This window comes from Globicephala melas, chromosome 1 (genome assembly GCF_963455315.2).
Source record: "Globicephala melas chromosome 1, mGloMel1.2, whole genome shotgun sequence".
NCBI lineage: Eukaryota > Metazoa > Chordata > Mammalia > Artiodactyla > Delphinidae > Globicephala > Globicephala melas.
The window spans coordinates 109057696-109083605 of NC_083314.1; the positions used below are offsets into that span (position 1 = coordinate 109057696).

The window sequence follows — 25910 nt, forward strand, 5'->3', positions numbered from 1 at the left end:
AAAACAATAGCTTTTAAAGTCAGCACATTCATTTTTTATCAGTGAAATTTTTATTTGCTATACCATTAAAAATAAACTATTTTAAACTTCTAATTTCAACTTATAACAAATTCATTTAATATTTGAGTACTTATTTCATACCAATGTGGGTATATAAATTCCTGAAGTCATTACTTTATACTCCATAAAACAAAGCAGATGAAGATTTATGTTCTACTTAATTACATCAATATTCAATGCACTACTGTTACAAGTTCTCTTTACAAAATTCAAATGAAAATCAAGCACTTTTAAAAACTCAAATGAAAATCAGAAACGTATTAGGTATCATGACTTACTTTTTTAAAAAACAGACATCTTTAATTCACTAAACGTTCACAGATACAATTTTAATATTTTAATTTATTTAAATACTTAAATTATGTATCTGGATGATGTCTCATAAATTGGAGCATATTAGAAGGCTATATTAATGATGTAAGAAATGAAGAGGCAATGAAGGTTTTTAAAGCAGGAAAGTATAAGATGGTACTACACTTTAAGATATCCCAGGTAGGAAGACGCAGGATGAATGGAAGTAGCAAGAGAAGAAATACTAGTGAGGGGGCTACTCTAATAGCCCAGGAAAGGAAAGGGTAAAAGATGTAGTGACACTATTACCAGAATGGATAAATTAAGATGGGGAAAGAGAAGCAGGTATATGCTATATATAATTGGAATTTAAGATGTCTAAATGTCCAATAGGCAACGATAAATCTGCAACTAAAAAAGAGAAGAGACTTCAAAATAAGATATTTAGATTTGTGAATTGCCTGAACAGAGTGACTAGTGAAGCCAGGTCTTAAATAGGAAAGCCCAGGGTAGGGCTGAGGAAGTAAGTAGAAAAAAAGGGCTGACAATAAAACCTATGGAAAAGGCTTGTACATGGGGACAGAAGTTAGAAAAGGAATACTCAATGCAGGAAGAAACGCAGGATAGTAAAATATCATCTGGCAAAACAAAGTTTCAAGAATAAGTCAACAGATCAACAGTGTCAAATGATTCAAACAGGTAACAGAAAAGAACTGAAAAGTTCACTAAAGCTGATAAATATTAAACTGAGTAAGGGTACTTAAAGGATTTATTATACTATTCCCTTTACTTTTGTATGTTTAAAATAATAAACAATAAAATGTTAAAATTTTTTATTTGAAAATTAAGTCACTGGTAATCTTAGAAAGAAGAGTTTCAAAAGTATGATGTAAATGGAAGTTGGACAGCAATGACTGCCCAAGAATGAATCTGCACAATTTCCTCCTAAGCTCTCAAAACATACAGGCCCAGACCCCATACTCCAATATTTTAATTTAATCAAGTACTGGAGCTCTTGCTAAAAGCACAAATTCCTGAATTACTTTCAGACCTAAACTTTCTGAATCAAAGTGTCCAGGAAAGAAGTCTGGTAATCTGCATATTTAAGAAAGATTTAGGGAGATCTTTATCGGAGAAGTTTGAGAAACCCTAATTCAGAAGGTCTTTTATAAGGGGCCTGGGTAGCTTTTTTATTTGATTTTAGCTTCACAGGGAATTCTAATCACACATCTCCAATTGGGAAATACTAGATTAAAGAGTGAATAATATATAGGAAGCAAAGAGCATAATGCAGGTTAATTACCTTTTCAAATATGATAGTAAGAAAAGAGATAAGAAGGGCTAGAGTCTAGGAAAAGTCAAGTCACTTTTAGTTTAGGGAACTCATAAGCATGTCTCTTTGGGGAAGAACAGTAAGATAATAAACAGGAAAAAAAATCAGATGAAAGTAAGGAGAGAGATAACTGATGAAACAACAACATAGATGAAGGGCAAAAAAAGAGTGTTTTCCTTCACAGACAACAGTAAGGGTGAGAAAAAAGATACATAATTCTAAAGTAAAAAGGAGAAAAGTTACAGAGTTCACATCTAACGGTCCAACCTCCCTAAAGCAAGAGAAGAGATAAGAATATGGTAAGTGAAGGGAGTAAGAATGAAATCCGGATATGTGAAGAGTGGAAAGTTTGAAATAGTCACTACGGGAAGCACGTTACATTGACTGATAATAAGTAAAATTATTGTGAATTGCAGTGAAAATCTGGCAAACATAGTACTGGCATAATTCCATGATATTTTTAGCAAGAAAGACAGTAAAGCTAACCATAAATGGCAGAGTTAAGAACTGGTAAGTGGTAGAACAATTAAGTAAAGAATTTTAGAATGGCAGCACTGCATTGTCGTAAGGGCTAACCAAGAGTGTCCAAGGCCAGGGAGTGAAGGCAGAATAAGATGATATAGCTGGAGAAGTGGGAGAAATTGATGAACTGATTATTTCACGGGAAAAGATTTAAAAAGGTATTTTGTCATTCTGAGAGCACTTAAAGATGAAAGTGTTTTAAAGCCATGACCAGAGATGATTATGAGCAGAGGATTTCTGCAGACATCTAGAACAGCTAGAAACAGAGCAGACAGCAGGGAACAGAGCAGACAGAATGCTGGACAAAAAATGCTGGACAAAGGACATCACTGAGTCATGTGACACCAGTGCGTCTTGAATTTTAACATGTATATAAATCAACTGGGATCTTGTTAAAATGAAGGTTCTTATTCAACAGGCCCGGATATGAACTGAAACTGTATTTCTAATGAGCTCCCAGGTGATGTCAATACTGCTGGATCCTTGGATCATATGGAGTAACAAGGTTCTAGAAGAGTTCTCCTCAGTTCAGGTACTTTCTCCACAAGATGCACGTAAGCAAGACACTCCCACTTAATAATGTCTCCCATTCCATGAAGTGACTCTAAAGTGTAGCCTGACAATCCTACATAGAAATTCTAATTTGTATTCTTCTCTCATTAAAAATTACTTTCATACATCAATAGAAACCATTAACTTCTCAAAAGTTTGTGATAGAGCAGGATAAAAAATTTAATATTTCCTAATTTAGCTATGGTGCTTTAATCTTTCTGATGCCATATCTCCCACAAAATTGGATTTCAATTAGGGCTGCATTCACCTTTTAAAAGTGGTGTCAAGAGTGCAGTAAACAGTGCCAAATAGGACAAATCAGAAAACAGGGCCCTCAGGAACAAGCTGAAAGAACTGAGATTTATTCAGCTTGGAAGTCATCTGGTTGAGGAATAATTTAATGATCACTAAATATATATATTTATATTAGATATACATATATAACAATTTATACATACATATACAAGATATACATATATAACAATCAAATAGTACCTATTAATCACAAGAGCCAAAATAAAGCTTCTTTAATTTATAAAATATTTAGTTACTAATGTAAATAACACTTTTGTAAATCTTCAACATAACAGGCTCACTTCAGTGCAGGATGATTTTAAATGAGGTATTATTTTATAAAGACTCAAAAACTAACCTTTAAAAATTTCTATTAATTTCCTGAATAATAAGTTTCTTATTTATACAGTAAGTGCTCATAATATGTAAAGAAGGATTACTGGAATAATATATGTCAAAAATCCTGAGAAGCAGTAGGCCAGGTATACCTAACTGTTCACCTCTGATTTTCCTAACATGAGAAGCAAACCTCTTTCCTCCTGGCCTCCTGATTCTATGAGGGAGCTTTTTTCTGAAGCAACATATCTGATCTTCCTACTTCCCCTCCAACTTTTATCCAAGGAAGAGGAATGACTTATCTAATTGGTATGCTTAGAAAAAGAAATACAAATTGGATACATCATTCCTCTTTGGAATTTCTCTTTGCTCAGAAGACCCAAAAGAGGGGAAAGAAGGGATTGAGTTGGGCATCAAGACCCTCTTTTGCCTCTTCTTAGCAACAGAAAGGGTACATTCTACTCTGTTCTATGCCATGTGATAGACTAGGAGAACCCTGTTGCTGTCCAGCTGAACCAGTAACAGAAGTTGGGGGGAGGTGAGTCTGTCTAGGGGTGAAATACTAGACTATCTAAGACATATCCACCAAGTCACTCTTTTTTTTAAAAATCAAGGATAATATTGGGTCTGACATTTGGGTCTTCTATCAGACTCTTGTGTATCTCTCAAATGACCCAGAGCTAGGAAGGCGATGAGAAAGGAATGGCTTATTGCTCCCTCCCCCAATAAATCCCAATAATTAGGAAAAAAGGTATTTTTTTACCTATATGTACAATATTAAGTAAAATTCTCCTCATTTTGTACTATATTAAACATCACAAAGAGTTACCATATCATCATTTAACTATTACAATACTACAATATAACCTAAAGTTTTTGCACTAAAATCTTACCTTAATAAAACGTTCATATCGCGCCTTCACTATTGGATTATTTAAAATGCTTGTAGCAGTCAAGACACTCTCTCTTTTTATTTGTTCCTTATAAGCCTATGAAAAACAGAACACAGAGATACTTGAAAGCCATGCCATGAAAAATATTTCCTTAATTAAAATGACTGCATGCTCGAATCCTTAGTATTAAATGACTTATTTTCTGGCAAATTAAGCTATAAAGCAACAACAGCTACTGTGACCACAATCTAAATCATCTATGAATTAAAACAATGAAGATTCAAAAAGCGAATCAACTTCAGCAAAAAACACTTAGTCACCAAACACTCTAAGTCCGGGTCTACTAAACAGTTGCTTTCTCTCCTTTTCACTCTACATCCAACTCCCCCAGCCCCAGCTACTCCAACTATTCATTTTCATGCTATCAAAAAAAGAAAGACTAATTTTTCATACTGCTAGAGTCTTTCTCTGGGCTGTAAATAGTACAAGAATGTATTATACAAAGGAGGAAAGGTAATAAAATGGAATGTCTAATTGCCAAAAAGGTGTCAAGGGAATATCAAAAAAGAGAAAGGACAAAGATTTAAAAAAAGATTGTACGTGCTCAAAGTGGCTAAAAAAATCTGAGTTAAATGAGGTTCACGTCAATACAAAATATGAATTTAAGACTCAGGAATGCTCTATTTAAAACTTAAGTCTTTAATATTTGAATTTTTAAATTTGCTTTTCAAATAAACTAATTTCTCACAAAGTAAATATTTTTATTTGAAATAAATTTGACTAAATAAAACTAACACAGAAGCAGAAATATACTAATCAAGAAGAAAATAGTAAATTTTTCCTAGAAGTTTTGAGTAAATTCTACTAAAAACATAACAATACATAGTAACTGGTAATCCTACTTTTTAAATTTATTTTTCCCAGTCATCAAAATGTATGCTATAATCAAGTCTTTCTTTTTTGTTCTAAAATACACAAACACACACTCATAAAATCATTTTGTACCACGTTAAAAAAACGTTAACAAAAAAAAAAACGTTCAACAGCTATGATTTCCTGAATACTTACTATGTGCCAGGCACTACTTTAAGTGCCTTTTATATATATTTTTTTTTTTTTTTTTTTTTTTTTTTTTTTTGCGGTACGCAGGCCTCTCTCACTGTTGTGGCCTCTCCTGTTGCGGAGCACAGGCTCCGGACGCGCAGGCTCAGCGGCCATGGCTCACGGGCCCAGCCGCTCTGCGGCACGTGGGATCTTCCCAGACCGGGGCACGAACCCCTGTCCCCTGCATCGGCAGGCAGACTCTCAACCACTGCGCCACCAGGGAAGCCCTTATATTTTAATTAACCTAATCCTTAATCAGTCACATAAGAGAAGAGAGATTATCCATCCTCATTTTATAGATAAGGAAACTTAGACAAAGAAAAGTTTATTACTTGCTTAACACATGTATGTACTGAACCAGGATTCAGAGAAGTCTTGCTCCAGAGCCCACAATACTACACTTAACCACTATATTACACCAAGTACCTTTACAGTGATTCACTCATGAGATTAATTGGATTGTACACAAGTAGGTAGGTGTGAAAACAACAGCCTTTAAACAGCAATAAGGGATTAATGAACAATTCAATGACTTCATTAAGACAAATTAAAACTTGCCTGCTTCCCTTTGATATGATCAGGAGATTTTAAGTGCTGCTGAACTGAGCTATGTAAAGCAGGGATATACACACTGCAAGCACTGCAGTGAACAGTCTCTACTTTCATCATGTGATCATCTGCAGTAACACCTACAAAAGAAATACAACTATTAATAAGAAAAGTATGATTCACATACTTCTGACAAATCAAGTTTTCACTATTTCATTTCCATGATTATTTATGCCCCTTATTCCAAAAAAAGGATCAGAGTATATAGGTAGAGTTCTTTTGCCGTATCTCATTCATCTGCATATATAGATTGAAAACTATATGGATAAAAGATTAAAATTATAAAGTATAATTACATTATATTTCCTAATCATGTTATATACACTGATGCTCTGAGGTCTATAAGTCCAACCCCAAAAAATATAATATAAAAAAAAAAAAGCTGATTTTCTAGTAAAATAAGAATTTCCATGCTTATGAATGTGGGTGGGTAGGGATCGTGAAAATATGTCAAAATTGTATTCATAAGGAACAAAAACATATGTTAGATCTTAAAAATGGTGACTGAGGTGTATTACAGGTGAAGGCTACTTTATATGTTTTTAACACCTATTTTATTTGTTGATTTCTGCACATCCCAATAGAGAGTAGCAGCTTTGGCTACCTGGCTTATCACTGTATGTTTGGCTCTTAGCAACAGTGCCTGACACATAATAGGACCTCAGTAAATATGTTAAATTAATAAGTTATATGTATATTCACAGGAATTTTCTTTAAACGCTGCACATGAAAAACTGTTGGGAACACACCAGTTTCCTTGGAATTATATCACTTTTAAAGAACCATGTATTTTTTTATGTTGAAAAAATTGACTTGGCTCTTCCTTTGGGCAACTGAACTTATCACGTCATTCGATTAAGAAAACAGTAGACAACATGTAGCTTCAATTCAATAAAAAGATCCCCATGATCTTATATTTCATTCTTGAAGTAACATTTTAAGGTACTAGTTACTGTGACCATCTGTATCTGCTGGTTGCACATCTGCAGATTCAACCAACCATGGCTGAATTTTTTTTTTTTTTTTTGCGATATGCGGGCCTCTCACTGTTGTGGCCTCTCCCGTTGCGGAGCACAGGCTCCGGACGTGCAGGCTCAGCGGCTATGGCTCACGGGCCCAGCCGCTCCGCGGCATGTGGGATCTTCCAGGACCGGGGCACGAACCCATGTCCCCTGCATCGGCAGGCGGACTCTCAACCACTGCGCCACCAGGGAAGCCCCATGGCTGAATTTTTAAAATAGAAAATATTTAATACTCCAATAAAGATGTTAAAAAAAATATATATATATATATATAAAAAAATAAAAAAGGTAGAAAATATTTTAAAAATTCCAGAAAGTTCCATAAAGCAGAATTCCATGCTGACAATTATTTACACAGCATTTATACTGTATTAAGTATCATAAGTAATCCAGAGATGATTTAAAGTATATAAGAGGACATGTATAGTTTATATGCAAATACTACACCCATTTTATATAAGGGACTTGAGCATGATGGGTTTTGTTATCTGCAGGGAAGTCCTAGAACCAATCTCCGTCAGATACATAAAGACAACTGTCTATGCAAGGGAAGGATATAAGAGAAAATGGCACTTTCCAGGAATTACAAGTAATTCATTATGGCTGGGGCACAGACTATAAAGAAGGGATGACAGGGAAAAACAGCAGCGCCTAGATTATGAACAGCTTTGTGTGCCATGTCTAGGAATCTGAACTTTATTCTGTGGAGGATGGGGAAGCCACTGAAAATTCCTGAAGTAATAAAATCATGCAGTAAAATTAAAGATAAGAGAAACTAAAAGTAAGGAAACTGGTTAGAAAGATACTGTAACTGCCAAAAGAACAGATAAAGCTTTGAACAAATTCAACATTTAAAAGAGGAAGTAAAGAAACAGACTTGGTACATATTTAAAAGATAGAACCGACAGAACACAATGCTACAGACATAGTAAAGGTGAGTACTAAGATTAACTTCAAAGTTCTGGTTTTGATGATGGGGCCACTTTCCAAGATGAATGAGGAGATATTTGTTAAGTTTTTGTTTTGTTTTCTTTTGGGGGTGGAGGACGCTCAAGGGGAGGATAAATTTTTTGGATATGTTCACTTTGTGAGACTGCTAAAGAGAGATATCAGTAGGCAGTTGCATGTAGGAGATTGGAGTTAGAAGAGACCTGTACATAAGATATAGGTCTATAAGTAATCAACATATAGATGTTGATTTAAACTCTGTATGTAAATTAATTCATCAGGAAGATATATAAAGAGAGATGATAATGGGACTGACAATACTGAAAAATATCAACTTCCAAAAGCTTAGTAGAGAAGGAAAAGCACAAAGAATAAAAATGACAAGGGGGGGCTTCCCTGGTGGTGCAGTGGTTGAGAGTCCGCCTGCCGATGCAGGGAACACGGGTTCGTGCCCCGGTCCGGGAAGATCCCACATGCCGCAGAGCAGCTGGGCCCGTGAGCCATGGCCGCTGAGCCTGCGCGTCCGGAGCCTGTGCTCCACAACGGGAGAGGCCACAACAGTGAGAGGCCCACGTACCGCAAAATAAAAACAAAAACAAAACAAAACAAAAATGACAAGGAAATAAAGAAAACATCAGGGCACTGAGATACCACAGAAACCAAGGGAGGAAACAGATTCACAAAGAATACAGTTATCAGTGGAAAATGTTGCAGAAGAAAGATAATGATTCAAAAGAACATACTGAAGTTGGTGTTGGTAACCTCTGTCATAGCAGCTTCAGTAGACTAATGGTAGCAGAAACTTGTCTGCTGTGAGTAAAGTAATAAATGAGAATGAAAAAAGAGAGACCAGTGTGGACTATGCTTAAAGAAGTGTGGTTGTTTAAACAGAAAGGCAGGTTTTAGAGGAACTAGTGTCTATGCTTTTTTCTTCTCCTTTGGGGCTTATGAGAAGGGATAAGAGAGACAGAGGACATACAGAAGTACAGGCGGCCCTCTGTATCCATGGCTTCTGCATCCATGGACACTGGAGAGCCAACTATGGGACTTGAGCATCTGCAGATTTTGGTACCCGAAGCAGGTCCTGAAACCAATCTCTCTTGGAACCTAGGGACAACTATATCTTCCATGTGGAGGCAAAGCTGAGTTTTCCTCTATGAAGGAAATGAAGTGAAAGACGTAAGGGCAGGTAGTGATAAATTTGTAAGCATGAGAACAGGAATCAAAGGATTCCATTTCTGATAACCCACTCAGGCCTACCACATATGACTATGTACTATATCACTCTATTGCAGCGGTCCCCAACCTTGTTGGCACCAGGGACCGGTTTTGTGGAAGGCAATTTTTCCATGGACGGGGTGGAGGGGGGATGGTTTTGGGATGTTTCATGTAATACATTTATTGTGCACTTTATTTCTATTACTATTACATTGTAATATATAATGAAATAATTATATAACTCACCATAATGCAGAAACAGTGGGAGCCCTAAGCTTGTTTTCGCTTGTCACTCACTGATAGGGTTTTGATATGTCTGTAAGCAATTGATTTATTATGGTCTCTGTGCAAACCTCTCTGCCAATGATAATCGGTACTTGCAGCTGCTCCCCAGCACTAGCATCACCACCTCAGCTCCCCCTCAGATCATCAGGCATTAGATTCTCACAAGGAGCGTGCAACCTAGATCCCTCGCATGCGTAGTTCACTGTAGGGTTCGAGCTCCTATGAGAATCTAATGCCGCTGCTGATCTAACAAGAGGAGGAGCTCAAGCGATAACGCAAGCGATAGGGAATGGCTGTAAATACAGATGAAACTTTGCTCACTTGCCCACCGCTCACCTCCTGCTATGCAACCTGGTTCCTAACAGGACACAGACCAGTACTGGTCCATGGCCCAGGGGTTGGGGACCCCTGCTCTAATGGGCATCATTTACACTGAAATAGGTATGTAAAATATATATGTAAATTTCTAAATTAATTTGTTTAAATACTTACCTTCCATGACATCTTTTTCAATTATTTTGACTACTTCTGTTTGATTATTTGTCTGTTGCTTACGAATAGATGTTTTCTTGAATTTATTTACCATACATTCCTAGAAAACAAAATAGAAAGAATCCAAAAAGTTTTCAGTGAGCACATAGTATAGGCCTAGCACCATGCTTGGCCTATGGAAGATAACAATATCTGTTATATAAGAACTAGTAAATGTTCTCAAGGAGCTTACAATTTAGTTGGAAAGACTAATACAAAGTCCCAGGAATACTACAAAAAGTATTTACTTTTCAAGATGTATTTTAGGTACATAGAGAGAGAGAGATCGAAGACAGCTGATAGGCAAGAGATCGTCTCAGGACAGGTGAATATGAAAGTCCTAAATAACAGTTAGGAACCCGTTAAACAAAATTACAGAAATAAATTTTAATTAAGGTACACAATTCTGCAAGGATATAGAGGAGTAAATGATTCCTGTACTTCTAACCTTCTAACAGCTCCATCTCTTTTGCCCAAACTAATTGTATGTACAGTTAGCAGTCCGGATCCAGCCCTGGCCCCAACTATCCACCCTTTCTCCAAGCCACTTCTGCCTACACCATCACGCTGGGGCCTTCCACTCAATAGTGTCATCTGTTTAAGTGTGAGTGTGTTCAATTTCCAATTTTTGTTAGTTCACTGAGGGGAGTGTCTTTGTCTTCAGTGCCTGAACAGCACCTTCCGTAAGTATTCAAGAAAAACTGTTGAACTGATGATCACATTCTGATAATATAAAGGACACTAATCAAACACGAGGCTCTGGCTCTGAATTCAGACTTCCATTTATTGAAAGTCACTGAACTGCTCTGAGCATGATCTTTTAGGATAAAGAGGAGTTAGTATAAGGCTGAAATGAAATATGAAGAAAAGTACCCAACACAACACCAGGTACACAGAAGACTGTTAATAGATGATAGCTGATTCTGTATCAATAAACAGCTGTTAAAGGAATTTTTTCCTGACACCTCTGCCAGAAACTACTGTGAAAAATGTACTCTCAAATAACAAATCTAAAATCTATGAAAGAGGAATCCACGTCTACTTCTGAGCTAATTTTAAAACAATTCTTTCTTTAAGTGAATAGTAAATTAAATTCTTAGAAACATAAAATGGGAGAAAGATGGGAAACTATGAAAATATAAGAAATTCAAATGTCAGATAAAGTGCTTCTCACTTCAGAAACAGCTACTTACATGCAAAAATTCCATAACTACTTTATCGAATTTGGTTTGTTTTTGAATATGATCTAATGTTTCCTGGTGTGAAGAACTTTCCAGATGCAGTTCAATATCTTTTTCTTCAAATGTTCGAAATTTACAAAATGAACATGTGAATGCCATTCTGTAAGGGAAAAAAAAAGTTTTTCTTTAAATACTACCTTATTTACTTAGAAAGAGTTCATAAGACTATACCAATGAAATTAATTTTCCCAGCATAAATGATTTCCTCTCTTCCATTTAATGGTTGATTTAAATTTAGCTTAAGTCAGAAAAAGATAGTATCTAAGTACCTGTCTGGACACTGTTATTATACCAATTGGCATCGCTGGCCCACACTGGAGCTTCTGGGTATGAAAGATGGATCAATGAATCTACTTAATCTAATCCTAAACTATCCACTTCAAGTCTAGATCAGTTAGAAAGCCAGAGCAAACTTCAAGCAGTATCAAGTTCCGAAGTTCTACTACTTATTTTACACTCTGTTCCATCCTCAAGCTTCCAAACCACTGAAGTAGTGACAACAAAGCCAGGTGGAACATCAGACAACCATAATTCTCTCTGTTAGAGCTCTTGGATGATCAAAAGTCCTGCCCTGTAAAAATCACTTCAGGATGACTAATCAGCCTGGACTGGACAAATGCACTCATTTAGAAGCTCAGGAGGCACTCCAGAATGAATTTTCCCTTTTTCTGCCATTTAATTATTCCTACCTCATATATTCTTGTTACTTCCTTTTCCTCGAATTACAACACTGGTTTCCTAATTGGTTTCTTTGCCTCTAGTCTCCATTTTCCAACTAATTCCTTACAATACTATTATACTTATTTTCCTGGGTAAGAGTATAGGATCTGATATCTACTGCTGGGTTTATTTCCTAGCACCCTTATGTGACCTCAGGCAACTTAACTTATCTGGGCCTTAGTTTTCTTATCTTAGTAAGATTAAAACCCTCATAGAGGTGCTTGAGCATCCTCAGATTTTGGTATTTGAGGGTCGGGTGGGGGTCGGGTAGGAGGGGTGGTGGTCCTAGAATCAATCCACTGTGCGATGACTGTAAATATCAAAAAATCATTCCTATATATCCTTTTTTTTTTTTTTTTGGCTCTGTTGTGTCTTTGTTGCTGCGTGCGTGCTTTCTCTAGTTGCGGTGAGCAGGGGCTACTCTTCATTGTGGTGCGTGGGCTTCTCATTGTGGTGGCTTCTCTTGTTGCAGAGCACAGGGCTCTAGGCGTGCAGGCTTCAGTAGTTGTGGCACACGGGCTCAGTAGTCGTGGCACACGGGCTCAGTAGTCGTGGCACACAGGCTCAGTAGTTGTGGCTCGCGGGCTCTAGAGCACAGGCTCAGTAGTTGTGGCGCACAGGCCTAGTTGCTCCACGCCATGTGAGATCTTCCCAGACCAGGGTTCGAACCCGTGTCCCGCACACTGGCAGGCAGATTCTTAACCACTGTGCCACCAGGGAAGTCCCATTCCTATATATCTTTGATCAAACCTTTTCATTTGACTCTCAGGAATTTTTTCACATCCAAATTGATGTATCTGCCTTTTCAAGGAAACAGGTTTTTGTTTTTGTTTGCTTAAACACAATACTTTATCGATTCTGAGACATATTTTTCCTTATTGCATCTCGGAAATCAGTCTGTATCATAAAATTAATGACATATCACAATCTCTTTTGGCCAGATAGATTATTGCTTGTGCATGTAAAAAATCAGGAATTCCAGTTTTAAAATCTGTAGAGTGATTGTCAGTGGCTTGAAAGTCCCAAGGACAATTATACAGCATTCTTTTAGACCCTGACAACCAAATAGCTATGGGAGAGGTGGAGAGTAGCAAATTGAATATGTCAATATCCTTGAGACAGGAATCAAACATAGGCTAACTATACACAACTACAGCACCAGCTTAAGACACCAATAACAGCTTTTTAAAAAATATCTTTTCTTTTTTTACTTTTTTCCAGTTTTATTGAGATTGACATATAACATTGTGTAAGTTTAAGATGCATAACGTAATTATTTGATACATGTATCTATTGTGAAATGATGAGCACAATGAGTTTAGTTAACGTCCAACACTTCACTAGTTATATTTTTTTTCTTGTGCTGAGAACTTTGAAGATCTACTCTCTTAGCAACTTCAAATATATATACAGTATTGTTAACAACAGTCACCATGCTGTACAATATATCCCCAGAACTTATTTATCTTATAATTGGACGTTTGAACCTTTTGGCCATCTACTCAATTTTCCAACCTCCAAACCCCGGAAACAGTGTTTTTATGAGTCCAATTTGCAGACTCTACTAAGCACAAACCTGTATCCATCTCCATATTTCTCACTGTTTTTTTCTCTTCTGCGCCTTTGTTTCTCTCGCCGAGCCTCAATTCGTCGCTTTTCTTCTTCTTCATTTTTAGGATCTGTTTTTGCTAGGGGATCAGACAAAAGAGTTAAAAATAAAAATCATTTTTCCATTCTCCTTTTCCAGTCCCCAGTTCATAAACTATAGACATACAAGATTTACTTGACGGTCATTATCTAAATTGAACTCACCACAAAAATCAGAATTTGAGATTACCCAGCATTTCTGAAACTTCATTCATGTGAATAACATCATCATGAACTTTGCCTATTTACTTCTCACCTATGTTATTATCTGCTACATATTTTTCTGTAGATCTGCTCATTTTTTCTTATCCTCATTTTAAGCAATAATATCCACATCACCTAAAATAATTTTGAATACCACGCTCTGGGAAACACGGAAATAACCTGACCTTGCATGAAATGTGGAAAAACAATGAGCACTAGAAAGAGAGCCTTGGATACAAAAACTCATTTATTATAGCAGCTCTCCCAAAATTTCTTAAAATGTATAAACTCTAAAACAAAAGCAGATTCTTCCTCTTTTTCTCAAAACATGCCTTAATGCGAATACACAGTACAAAATGCACTATTTTAACCATTTCAAAGTGTACCATTTAGTGGCTTTAAGTGCATCACAATGTTGTGCAACCATCACCACTATTTAGTTCCAGAACTTTTTAATCACTCCAAAGAGAAACCCCATATCCATTAAGCAGTCACTAATGCACCTGGTAAAACTACCAATCTGCTTTCTGTCTCTACAGATTTTCCTATTCTGGATATTTTATATAAACAAAGGATACAATACGTGGCATTTTTTTGTCTGGCTTCTTTTATTTAGCATAATGTTTTCAAGGTTCACCCATGTGTTGTACCATGTATCAGTACCTCCTTCCTTTTTATGGCTGAATAATATTCCACTGTGCGAATACACCACATTTTTTTCATCCATTCATCTGCTGATGAACATTTGGATTGTTTCCACCTTTTAACACTTGTGAATGATGCTGCTATGAACATTTATATACAAGTTTTTGTTTGAATACTTCTTTTCAATTCTTTGAAGTATGTATCTAGGAGTGGAATTGTTGGTTCATATGGTAAGTCTACATTTAATCATTTGAGGAACCATCAAACTGTTCCCCACAGCAGCTGCACCACTTTACATTCCCACCAGTACTGTATGAGGGTTCTAATTTCTCCACATCCTCATCAATACTTGTTATTTTCCTTTTTTTATATTTTTTTTGCGGTACACGGGCCTCTCACTGCTGTGGCCTCTCCCGTTGCAGAGCACAGGCTCCGGACGTGCAGGCTCAGCGGCCATGGCTCACTGGCCTAGCCGCTCCGTGGCATGTGGGATCTTCCCGGACCGGGGCACGAACCCGTGTCCCCTGCATCGGCAGGCGGACTCTCAACCACTGCGCCACCAGGGAAGCCCTCCTTTTGTTATTTTTAAGACCATCGACTTCACATGGTGTGAAGTGGTATCTCATTGTATTAAAAGAAAAAGGTTCTTTCTTATGATACAATTAACTTTAGACTTACAAAAAAAAAAACCTCATCTGCCCTCAAACTTTTCCTTTTATACATTGTTTATCCTTTTGGATTACCTTTGGAAAAATATCTAATACAAAATCATGAACACCTGGGGATTTCATAAACTTAACTGTAAACAAATATTAAGTACTTGCTATGCATACAGTGGGATGTTTCAAAACTATATAAAATACCTTAAAATTAAATATCTAGATCATTTTTCATCTTTTTTTTTTCTTTTTTTTTTTTTTGGTGGTACGCGGGCCTCTCACTGTTGTGGCCTCTCCCGTTGCAGAGTACAGGTTCCGGACGCGCAGGCTCAGCGGCCATGGCTCACGGGCCCAGCCGCTCCACGGCATGTGGGATCTTCCCAGACCGGGGCACGAACCCGTGTCCCCTGCATCGGCAGGCGGACTCTCAACCACTGCGCCACCAGGGAAGCCCTATTTTTCATCATTTTATAAGAGCTTAAATGTACATTATTATTTTATTAACCATTTTCAATATCCTCCTTCAGTTCCCCTCAAATCCTCACTCTGTATAAAATCCACTTGTACATGACCTTAAACTAGAAGCAGTTCCATTTCCCTTCATGTGCTAAAACTACGATATATGTTGTACCTCTATCCAAATGACTGAATACGGTTCCTTTCCTACTTCTTTTCAACAAATCATATAGTCTATATACTACAGTGTAGCAAGACTTCTTATTCCGAAATATTCAGCAGACATCTTTCAGAATGCCCACCTCATGCCTAAAAGTGAAAGCCTGATTTGACTACAGGATTTTGGCTTCATTGTTAGTTATACTACACTGCTCTCTCAAGTTTTGCTAAAAAGAAAAAAAAAGTTGGGTCACATATAGCCGCTTTAGTGGCAAATCAGTTTCTGATTCAAACTTTGCAATATTTATTTAACTATACCTGCAAAATACATCTTTGAAATCTATCCCAAGAGGATCAACTGAATTGCCTAGTCTAGAAATATTTAGAGTACACAATTCAGTAAATAGCAATCTATCAACTAAAACAGTATAAAAGTTATCCTTACTAACACACACTCTACCTATTAGCAGGTTTCCTGAATTCCAGAATATTGCTATTTTTTACTAAATAATACAGATGTCCCACGCAAAGCATGGCAGGAAAGTAGCTTTAAGAATAGTATTTAAACCGTTCCTGAGTCTTGTATTAAAACTTATAATTTTAAGGAAAAAAATCCAACATTTGCAATATCAATTATTTTTTCAAATATGATACATTAAAATGTCTGTAATGTTGTAATTAGATTAAAAAAAACACTATCAAACTCTCAGAGGAAAACATAAGCAGAACACTCTATGACGTAAATCACAGCAAGATCCTTTCTGACCCACCTCCTTGAGAAATGGAAATAAAAACAAAAATAAACAAATGGGACCTAATGAAACTTCAAAGCTTTTGCATAGCAAAGGAAACCATAAACAAGACGAAAAGACAACCCTCAGAATGGGAGAAAATATCTGCAAATGAAGCAACTGACAAAAGATTAATCTCCAAAATTTACAAGGAGCTCATGCAGCTCAATATCAAAAAAACAAACAACCCAATCCAAAAATGGGCAGAAGACCTAAACAGACATTTCTCCAAAGAAGATATACACACTGCCATCAAACACATGAAAGGATGCTCAACATCATTAATCATTAGAGAAATGCAAATCAAAACTACAATAAGGCATCACCTCACACAAGTCAGAATGGCCATCATCAAAAAAATCTACAAACAATAAATGCTGGAGAGGGTGTGGAGAAAAGGGAACCCTCTTGCACTGTTGGTGGGAATGTAAATTGGTACAGCCACTATGGAGAACAGTATGGAGGTTCCTTAAAAAACTAAAAATATAACTACCATACAACCCAGTAATCCCACTACTGGGCATATACCCTGAGAAAACCATCATTCAAAAAGAGTCATGTACCAAAATGTTCAATGCAGCTCTATTTACAATAGCCAGGACACGGAAGCAACCTAAGTGTCCATCAGTAGATGAATGGATAAAGAAGATGTGGCACACATATACAATGGAATATTACTCAGCCATAAAAGGAAATGAAATTGAGTTATCTGTAGTGAGGTGGATGGACCTAGAGTCTGTCATACAGAGTGAAGTAAGTCAGAAAGAGAAAAACAAACACCGTATGCCAACACATATATATGGAATCTAAGAAAAAAGAAAAAAGTTCATGAAGAACCTAGGGGCAAGACGGGAAAAAAGACACAGACCTACTAGAGAATGGACTTGAGGATATGGGGAGGGGGAAGGGTAAGCTGTGACTAAGTGAAAGAGTGGCATCGACATATATACACTACCAAACGTAAAATAGCTAGCTAGTGAGAAGCAGCCGCATAGCACAAGGAGATCAGCTCGGTGCTTTGTGACCACCTAGAGGGGTGGGACAGGGAGGGTGGGAGGGAGGGAGACACAAGAGGGAAGAGATATGGGAACATATGTATATGTATAACTGATTCACTTTGTTATAAAGCAGAAACTAACACATCATTGTAAAGCAATTATACACCAATAAAGACGTTAAAATATATATATATATATCTCTTAGTTTTAAAACTGGATGTAAAAAATTTGAAAAACTGGACAAGAAAAACTTGGAATATTCATTCATTACAATGATCTTAACCTCCTCCAGTCCCAACAAGATTAGGCAATCAAATATTAATTCTAAAGAAGAGAGTAATTTTTGCCCCCTTGCAATATCACCTAACTTGGAAAGATAAAATGCTTTTCAGTCATCAAGGCAAAAGTAAAATAAATATAAAAAGCAAAAAATAATTCAGTGTACAGTCAAAAACAGGCAAAGTATTTGTTGTATATTATTTTGTTATTATGTTTTCACAAAGAATGCTGAGAAAGACATTTCCTTACCTTTTATTTATGTATCCTCTTGACAATCTAATTTGGTCAAATGTACTTGATTTCATTTAGAGATACATTACAAAGTTAAGTAAAATACAATGACGGAGAAAAGAAACAGAGTAATCTGGCTCTGAACTTTTTTTTTTAAGATTTATTGAGATATAATTCAGTATAAACCATACGATCCACCCATTTAAAGTATGTAATCCAATGTTTTTTAGAACATTCACAGGTATGTGCAAACATTACCATAATCAATTCTAGAACATTTTCATCACCTTACAAAGAAATCTGGTACCCTGGTATTACTCCCTACACACCCCAGAGCCCAAAGCAACCACTAATCTACTTTCTATCCCTATAGACTTCTGTATTCTACACTTTCAAATGAAAAGAATCATATTATGTGGACTTTTGTGACTGGCTTCTTTCACTTCATTAATCTTTTCAAAGTTCATCCAAGTTGTAGCATGTATCAGTACTTCACTCCATTTTTATGGCTGGAAACTATTCTACCATTCTATTCGGTATGGACGTACCACATTTTGTTTATCCATTTATCCACTGATGAGCATTTGGGTTGTTTCTACCTTTTGGCTACTATGAACAATGATGTTATATGTATCTGTACACAAATTTCTGTGCAGACATATGTTTTCATTTTTCTTGGTATATACCTGGGAGTGGAACTGCTGGATCATATGGTAATTTGTTTAACCATTTGAGGAACTGTTTTCCAAAGTGCCTGGACCATTTTACATTCCCACCAGTGGTATAAGAAGGTTCTGATTTCTCCACATCCTCGCTAAGACTTGTTATTACCTTTTTGATTCTAGCCATCCAGGTGAGTATGAAGTGGTATCTCATCGTGGTCCTGATTTAAATTTCCCTGCTAACTAATTGTTGGGAACTTTTTCATGTGCTTATTGGCTATCTGTATATCTTTTTGGGGAAAATGTCTGTTCAGATGCTCTGCTCACTTTTTTCAATTGGGCTATTTGTCTTTTTATTGAGTTTAAAAATTCTATATATTCTAGACGCCAAGTCCCTTATCAGATATGTAATTTGCAAATATTTTCTCCTACTCTGTGAGCTGTCTTTTCACTCTCTTGATGGTGTCCTTTGAAGCACAGAAGTTTTTAATTTTGATAAAGTCCAATTTACCTATTTTTTATTTGGTTGCTCATTCTTTAAGTGTCATATCTAAGAATTCCTTGCCAAATCCAAAGCCATGAAGACTTACCCCTGTTTTCTTCTGAGAGTTTTATAGTTTCAGTCCTTGCATTTAGGTGTTGCATTTTAGCTTGTGCATGTAGCAATCCAGTTGGTTCCAGCACCATTTGTTGAAAAGACTATTCTCTCCTCATTGAATAATTTTAGCATTTTTGCTAAAATAAATTTGACCATAGATTTATGAGTTTATTTCTGGACTCTCAATTCTCTTCCACTGATCTATATGTCTGGCCTTGTGCCAGTACCACTCTGTCTTGATTACTGTGGCTTTGTAGTAAGTTTTGAAATCATGAAGTAATGAGTCTTTCTATTTTGTTCTTCTTTTTTTAGGATTGTTTTGGCTATTTTAGGTCCCTTGCAATTCCCTATGAATTTTAGAATCAACTTGTCAATTTTTGCAAAGAAGTTAGGTGGCATTCTGATAGGGATTGGGCTGAATCAGTAGATCAGTTTGGAGAGTATTACGATCTTAATAATGTTAAGTCTTCTGATCTATGAACATTTATTTAGTATTCCATTTATTTAGATCCTTAGTTTCTTTCAACAATGTTTTATAGTTTTCAAAGTATAAGTTTTGCGGTTTTTTAAAATTTATTTATTTTATTTATTTATTTTTGGTTGTGTGGGGTCTTCATTGCTGCACATGGGCTTTCTCTAGTTGCAGCGAGAGGGGGCTATTCTTCATTGCAGCGTACGGGCTTCTCATTGTGGTGGCTTCTCTTGCTGTGGCGCACAGGCTCTAGGTGCGCAGGCTTCAGTAGTTGTGGCATGCGGGCTCAGTAGTCGTGGCTCGCGGGCTCTGGAGCGCAGGTTCAGTAGTTGTGGCGTACGGGCTTAGTTACTCCACGGCATGTGTGATCTTCCTGGACCAGGGCTCGAACCCGTGTCCCCTGCATTGGCAGGTGGATTCTTAACCACTGCACCACCAGGGAAGCCCTACACTTCTTTTGTTAAATTTATTTCTGAGTATTCAATTCTTCTTGATGCTAAATGAATTAAATTGTTTTCTTAATTTCATTTTCTGACTGGCTCTCAATTTTTAACACTGTAAAAATGGAAATATGATTATCTCTAAGAATAATCATGTCCAGAAGATAATGAACAAATTAATTTTCTAGAAGAATGCACAGCTTTTCCTGGTACCAAGGACCATGAAAAATTTCTTGCCTTTGACCTCATGAAGGGGATTCTATGTAATGTAACATACCACTTCTTCAATAATATATCCAACAATAAATATAACACCCAAGAAAGGAGTCTGAATCAAAATCATGTGTGAGGTCTTTTTAAAAATATAGACATTCTGGCTCCACCCTAAATCAAGATGTAGCGAAGAGGGGTGAACCAGGGCATGTGAATTTAAAAAGTATCTTTTGGTAATTTTGATATCCATGACTGATTAGGGCATCTGCAGATCTGATTTCTACAACTGTAATTATTATACTGTTTCTCTATATAAATGTGAAAAATTATCTAAATGCACTGAGTTAAAAAAAATTAAAAGTACCTTGAACCACAGCAAGGTTATGTTTTCTTACTTACTGGGTGATTTGCTGAGGCTCATCTTCTCCACAGGTTTTGCTAGCTTGGGTTTCTTGATAAAGGTTCCACCAGGCTTATTAAATGGTTGCATCATTTTTCTCTTTATTCCTCTTGCAGCAGTAACTGTCACATTGGTGGGTTTGTTTTGATAGTCAACAACAATTCCAGGTCTATGAATGCTTCCAAAATCACTCATATGCTGCAAATTTGTGAAATCAAGAAATATTAGCACAATATCCAATGATAACGTATGAATTCATATATAATTTATGTTACCTATCTAAAATTTTTCACCTGAAAATTCCTCAGAATGTAACTAAATTTTACAAGTCCACTCTGAATAAATACATTGAAAAACTTTGTAAATTATTACATGAGCTCAAATCCATTGAATTAGTATTTTTATTTCCAGAAGAACATATATGAATATTTCCTGTTTTTTGATTCTTACAATTCAAAATTACTTGAGATCATAAACAACATATGTGCCTGTCAGAATATTACCACTTGTACAACTCTCTGACAACTCCTCTTCAGAGTTCCTAATCGATGTTTTCCCATGAAAAGACCTTAAAAGAAATCTTTATTTTACTAAAACCTGGCTTAAAACTAAGATACACAAAGAAGACCATATTTGAAGTTTGAAGTAAAAAAAGATCCAGAAATGATTTAGGATTTCTCCCTGTTGAAAAAGGGATGAGAAGGCGAGATGGAACATTAGTATGAAATAGGAGAGTTAAAGCATAACCATGCATCAACTTCCAAGACACACTTCAGATAAAGAATTGCATCTGACGTTCCATTCACATTCTTACCTAGAGAAACATATTCTGACCCAGAAGCCCAAGAAGCAAAAGTTTACAGACGAAGAGTCATGCAACCAAACGACTCTTTGTGTCCCTTCCTCTTCTCCTGTCGTTAACAAAATCCACTACACCAAAAGGCCACATGTTCATAGAAATTTACTCTACTAACCCTACTTTTAGAAGATAAAGATTGAGGAGTAATCTGAAGAGAAGGATCCAATGGGAATTGTACAAGTGAAGATTAAAAAAGAAAGCCCTATTGGTTCATCTATGTCATTAACAGGAAGAAAGAAAGAAAAGTCCATTCCGACTAGAATGGTGGAAACAAAGAACAGGAATACCTGTTTTTCTATCATGAAAACAAAATTGATATTTGAAGTCTCATTGAGAAAAAAATCATTTGCCTAATGGAAAACGTTAAGAGTTTTCCAAATTTTCCAACTGGAATAGATTTTCAATTTCAAAACCCAAAGCCTATTATCCCAACTATTTTCAATTAATCTGCAATCATGAAGCATGGTAAAATAGCAACATATCAGTTGCTTACATTTGTATATTATGCTTAGGAATACCTATCTAACCTAGTAGACTTGAATAAATTAGTGTTTCCAGGTAATTTACATAGTCACATCAGAAAAATCTTCATCAATTATCCATTAAAGGTGCAATGCATTTTACATAAGTAAAGAGTAACTGTTATAAATGCAAAATTTCTACACAAGTATGACAAACTACACTGATGTACCAAAGGCTAGTGAGCAGTTAAAAATATGTGCCCTACAGCATTTTTTATCAGAAGTACTTTCCTCTGCAAACAGAATATTAAGAGCAACTGACTTAAAAAAAATAAAACACTCCTCATGTTATAGCAAAAATACAATATTCTTTATAGGATCAAAGTGCATAGTAACTCCACAATCTACATACCCTTACTAGGTAAAATTTCATGTCAGTCAAGTTACCTGAGAATGTAAGGCATAATCTTTATACTATATATCCTGAAATTAAATACTTGAAGACTAGTATATTTACTCATTTAAGCAGTAATTTACAAAATATTACTTCCTAGGAAGAAGCCGTAGACATGTTTATACAGGGAGGAAATTATTTCTCAATAGTAAAACTAGTGACACAGGTAAAACAGAACACCCAGCAATAGGACATACTGTAAGAGAGTAAGTTAGCAAAATTATACTGACCACAAATCATCTACAACCTATTATACATATCAACTTCTTCACCATGTAAACATGGCTAAGCTACCCTCAACTATCACCGATTTTTAGTCTCTTGTGTTTAATGTGAAATATGAAGCTTTGAAGAAATTCTACGTGCTAGAGTTTAGCAGCAAAGTATACACATTTTATCATACATTGCACCTTTAACCTACTCAAAAACTCCAGAAGGGTTCATTACCTTTACATAATCCAAGAACTGTCCCACTAGCAAAATTGCTAGTGTTTACAAGGAAAAATGCAACTCCTTTTAACCCCTTTTAGACCAAACCTAATATCCTCACCTTTTTAATAAAGGGAGATTTGGCAAAACTTTATGAACAGTCATCTCACACTGCCACGTATTTTCTGAGGTGGAAAACTTTTATAGGCAACCTAAAAATTATGCTTAGGACTCAGCTTTTCTTCAAAATACACTGGGATGAACAGTGTTTATTCTAGTTGAAAACCATGGTCTTGAAAGGGTTTAAAAGAGTGACTAGTGAAAAGAATCTGAAAAGATTCTGTTGTACTTACTCCTCGGCCTCGGCCTCTGCCTGTTGATGGTCCTCCAAAAGCATCATAGTTTCTGCTTCCAAACGTACTTTCAGGATAAGCAGGCGTTCCTCTCCCCCGAGAGCCTACAGGTGCAGGCTTCATATGGGGTGAAGAAAAACTGCTGTAGGAAGAGTAATTCTCTCTTCCTCTGTCCTCCATAAACCCAGGCCTCAATTTTGAACGGGAGTAAGGTGCTTCCCAGCTAGACCCGCCCTGGTTTCTACCTCCGAAAGAGTCAAGGCTATTCCGGTAGGAGCTCTCAAATCGACCACCATAACTACCTCCGAAGCGGCTTTGTTCGGGTTCATTAAAACCATAGCCAGATCTGTACAGATCTCGCCCACCCAGAGAAGACCTGGAGTCGTAAGACTCATAAGGTCCAAACCTGGAAGAGTTGCACAGTGAGGGAAAAAACAAAAGTAAGCTTACTAATGTTAGACAATTCAAAAGACAAATTATCAGATGACATTTATCAACTAAAATTCATTTATACCATACTGGTTTGCACAGTTCTACTTTTGTTCACACCTGATTAGGGCTGGGCAGTTCAACATGAGACCAGATAGAAAGCTATCTGAGTCAGTGTTTAAATATGAATTGAGTTAAGTAAACCTTAGCTTAAAAATCTGCTTTTTGGCAGCTTTCTATTTTATTAGAAAGAAAAGATTTGTCTGTCATTATTTAAGCCCAGCCCTAGTCTTGGGAAAAGTCATTTGTTAAAGTTCACAAACTACTCAAAACTTTCTTTGAATCCATCCCTAATACTGGAAAATACAAAATATTTACAACATTTTGGCTTTCAATGGGGACACAAATTGAGGACTACACAGATGTAGGCTACTTGTGACACAGAAGAGATCCATTTGCACCCCCAATAATCTATATGACAAAACTGCTTCATTGTGTCTACAGCAGTCAAAATTGGGAGAGTTATCTGGTTATGAAGTTTGGCAACCTGCCAAACTTTGGTTAAGGTCAATAATCAATCCTCAGTCACTTTTTACTTGTAGACTAATAAATCTAACAAATCTAGAAGGATAAGCACATAAAATAGAACATAAAAGTAAAAGACCACCAACATATACCCTCTGCATATGAATTTTCAAGGCAGATTAGAAAGAATACATTTTATAAGGTCTTCAATTGTTTGAAAAATTATTCCCTATTATCAAAAAATTATTCCCTAGTATCACATAAAATTATCACATAAAGCTACTCTAAAAAAGGGAGTGTACAGTCTCCTCAAGGTTTTAATAGTCAACAGAAGAAACAAATCATCTTACTTCTCACCGAAGCATGGATTACAGAAGTCGCTTATCTTACAACATAGTTTTATAAAGGCCCACAATTACACGAGATAAATGATAACATCTACATAGTTTACGCACATTACATTTACAATGTAATAGGGCAGGAAGAGATATGGTAAAACATTTAAATGTGTTACATTACTTCAATTATTTACAGATCACTAAATAGAAGGTACTATTTACTTCTGAATCCTAGTAACCATATAAAAATTATTCCTCTTTTCAACTACATTTTTCAAAACATCTATCACGTAAGCAAAATTGTTGTAACTATTTTCTTGATTTTTCTCTACTATAAACCATAATGGCACACTTGAAGCAGAAAAAAGAAAAGTAAGCATCATTCAGTCCATCCTTAAGGAATCCAGATCCTTCAATTTATGAAGAAGGACAATACTTTCTAATGTTTCCTAACTAGTTTTACTTATATCTAGTAGGAATCTTTGTGCCTCAAAAAGTAGACCCCCCTTGACCTGAAATGTGGTCAACCCTAAAGCCTGTAGGAGTTCAACTAGGTTTAAGCTTTACACAGCATTGACAGTGAAACGTAAGTACAACCTAAATTCTACTGCATTAAAATAAGAAAAGGTATCATACTCATGGCTTTAATATAATGTTCCTAGTCTAGAGCACAAGTGTTTCTGGTATAAGCAGTACCTGCCAATAAATAATCTAGACATGATTTAAAGAACACTTTTATTATTACAGTATGCTCTTGTAACTTACTTTAAAATTAAAAGAATAACTATTTTAAATGTTTCTTAGAAACTGAATGTTGCTAGACTGGTTCAGTTAAACCCATTCTAGTCAAAGACTGCTTTGCTGCTTTATAGAGTACCCCACCGTAGTAAAGATTTTTGGAAATTCATAAGAAAAAGCTTCACAAATAATATTTCCAATAACATTTTTATATCATTTGTTCAGGACATTCTGATTGATAAGCAGTTAAAAGTAAAAGAAGAAAAAAAAATGCTCACTGCTAAAGACAGAAAATCTTACTCTATTATAATGAAATGATAAAGGTTTTCCTGAGATTTTCCTAATGTCTGCCAGTGATGCTGAGATAATTTTTAGAACCATTAACACCTTTCAACATTTAAGGTGATTCTAAATAGCAAAGTTCAAGTAGCGCCACATGCCTAAGGAATAGGAAATTAGAATATCCAGAATCTTACAGTCATCTAATTATTTGGCCAAGTGATGAAGCAAT

General features: G+C 36.1%; 1 protein-coding gene across 1 annotated transcript in view; it reads right to left on the reverse strand.

Moving 5' to 3' along the window:
• The window catches only part of LOC115859570 (DBIRD complex subunit ZNF326), a 117763-nt gene extending 91856 nt beyond the window's left edge, over positions 1-25907 (reverse strand). The window contains exons 1-7 of the mRNA XM_060294326.2: positions 23370-25907; positions 20813-21011; positions 13536-13647; positions 11192-11339; positions 9960-10059; positions 5944-6074; positions 4282-4377 (exon numbers count right to left, since the gene is read on the reverse strand). Of these exons, the coding sequence (XP_060150309.1) occupies positions 4282-4377; positions 5944-6074; positions 9960-10059; positions 11192-11339; positions 13536-13647; positions 20813-21011; positions 23370-23549 (966 nt within the window). The 5' untranslated portion in view covers positions 23550-25907. The remainder of the gene's footprint in view (positions 1-4281; positions 4378-5943; positions 6075-9959; positions 10060-11191; positions 11340-13535; positions 13648-20812; positions 21012-23369) is intronic.
• Between the last annotated feature and the right edge of the window lie 3 nt (positions 25908-25910).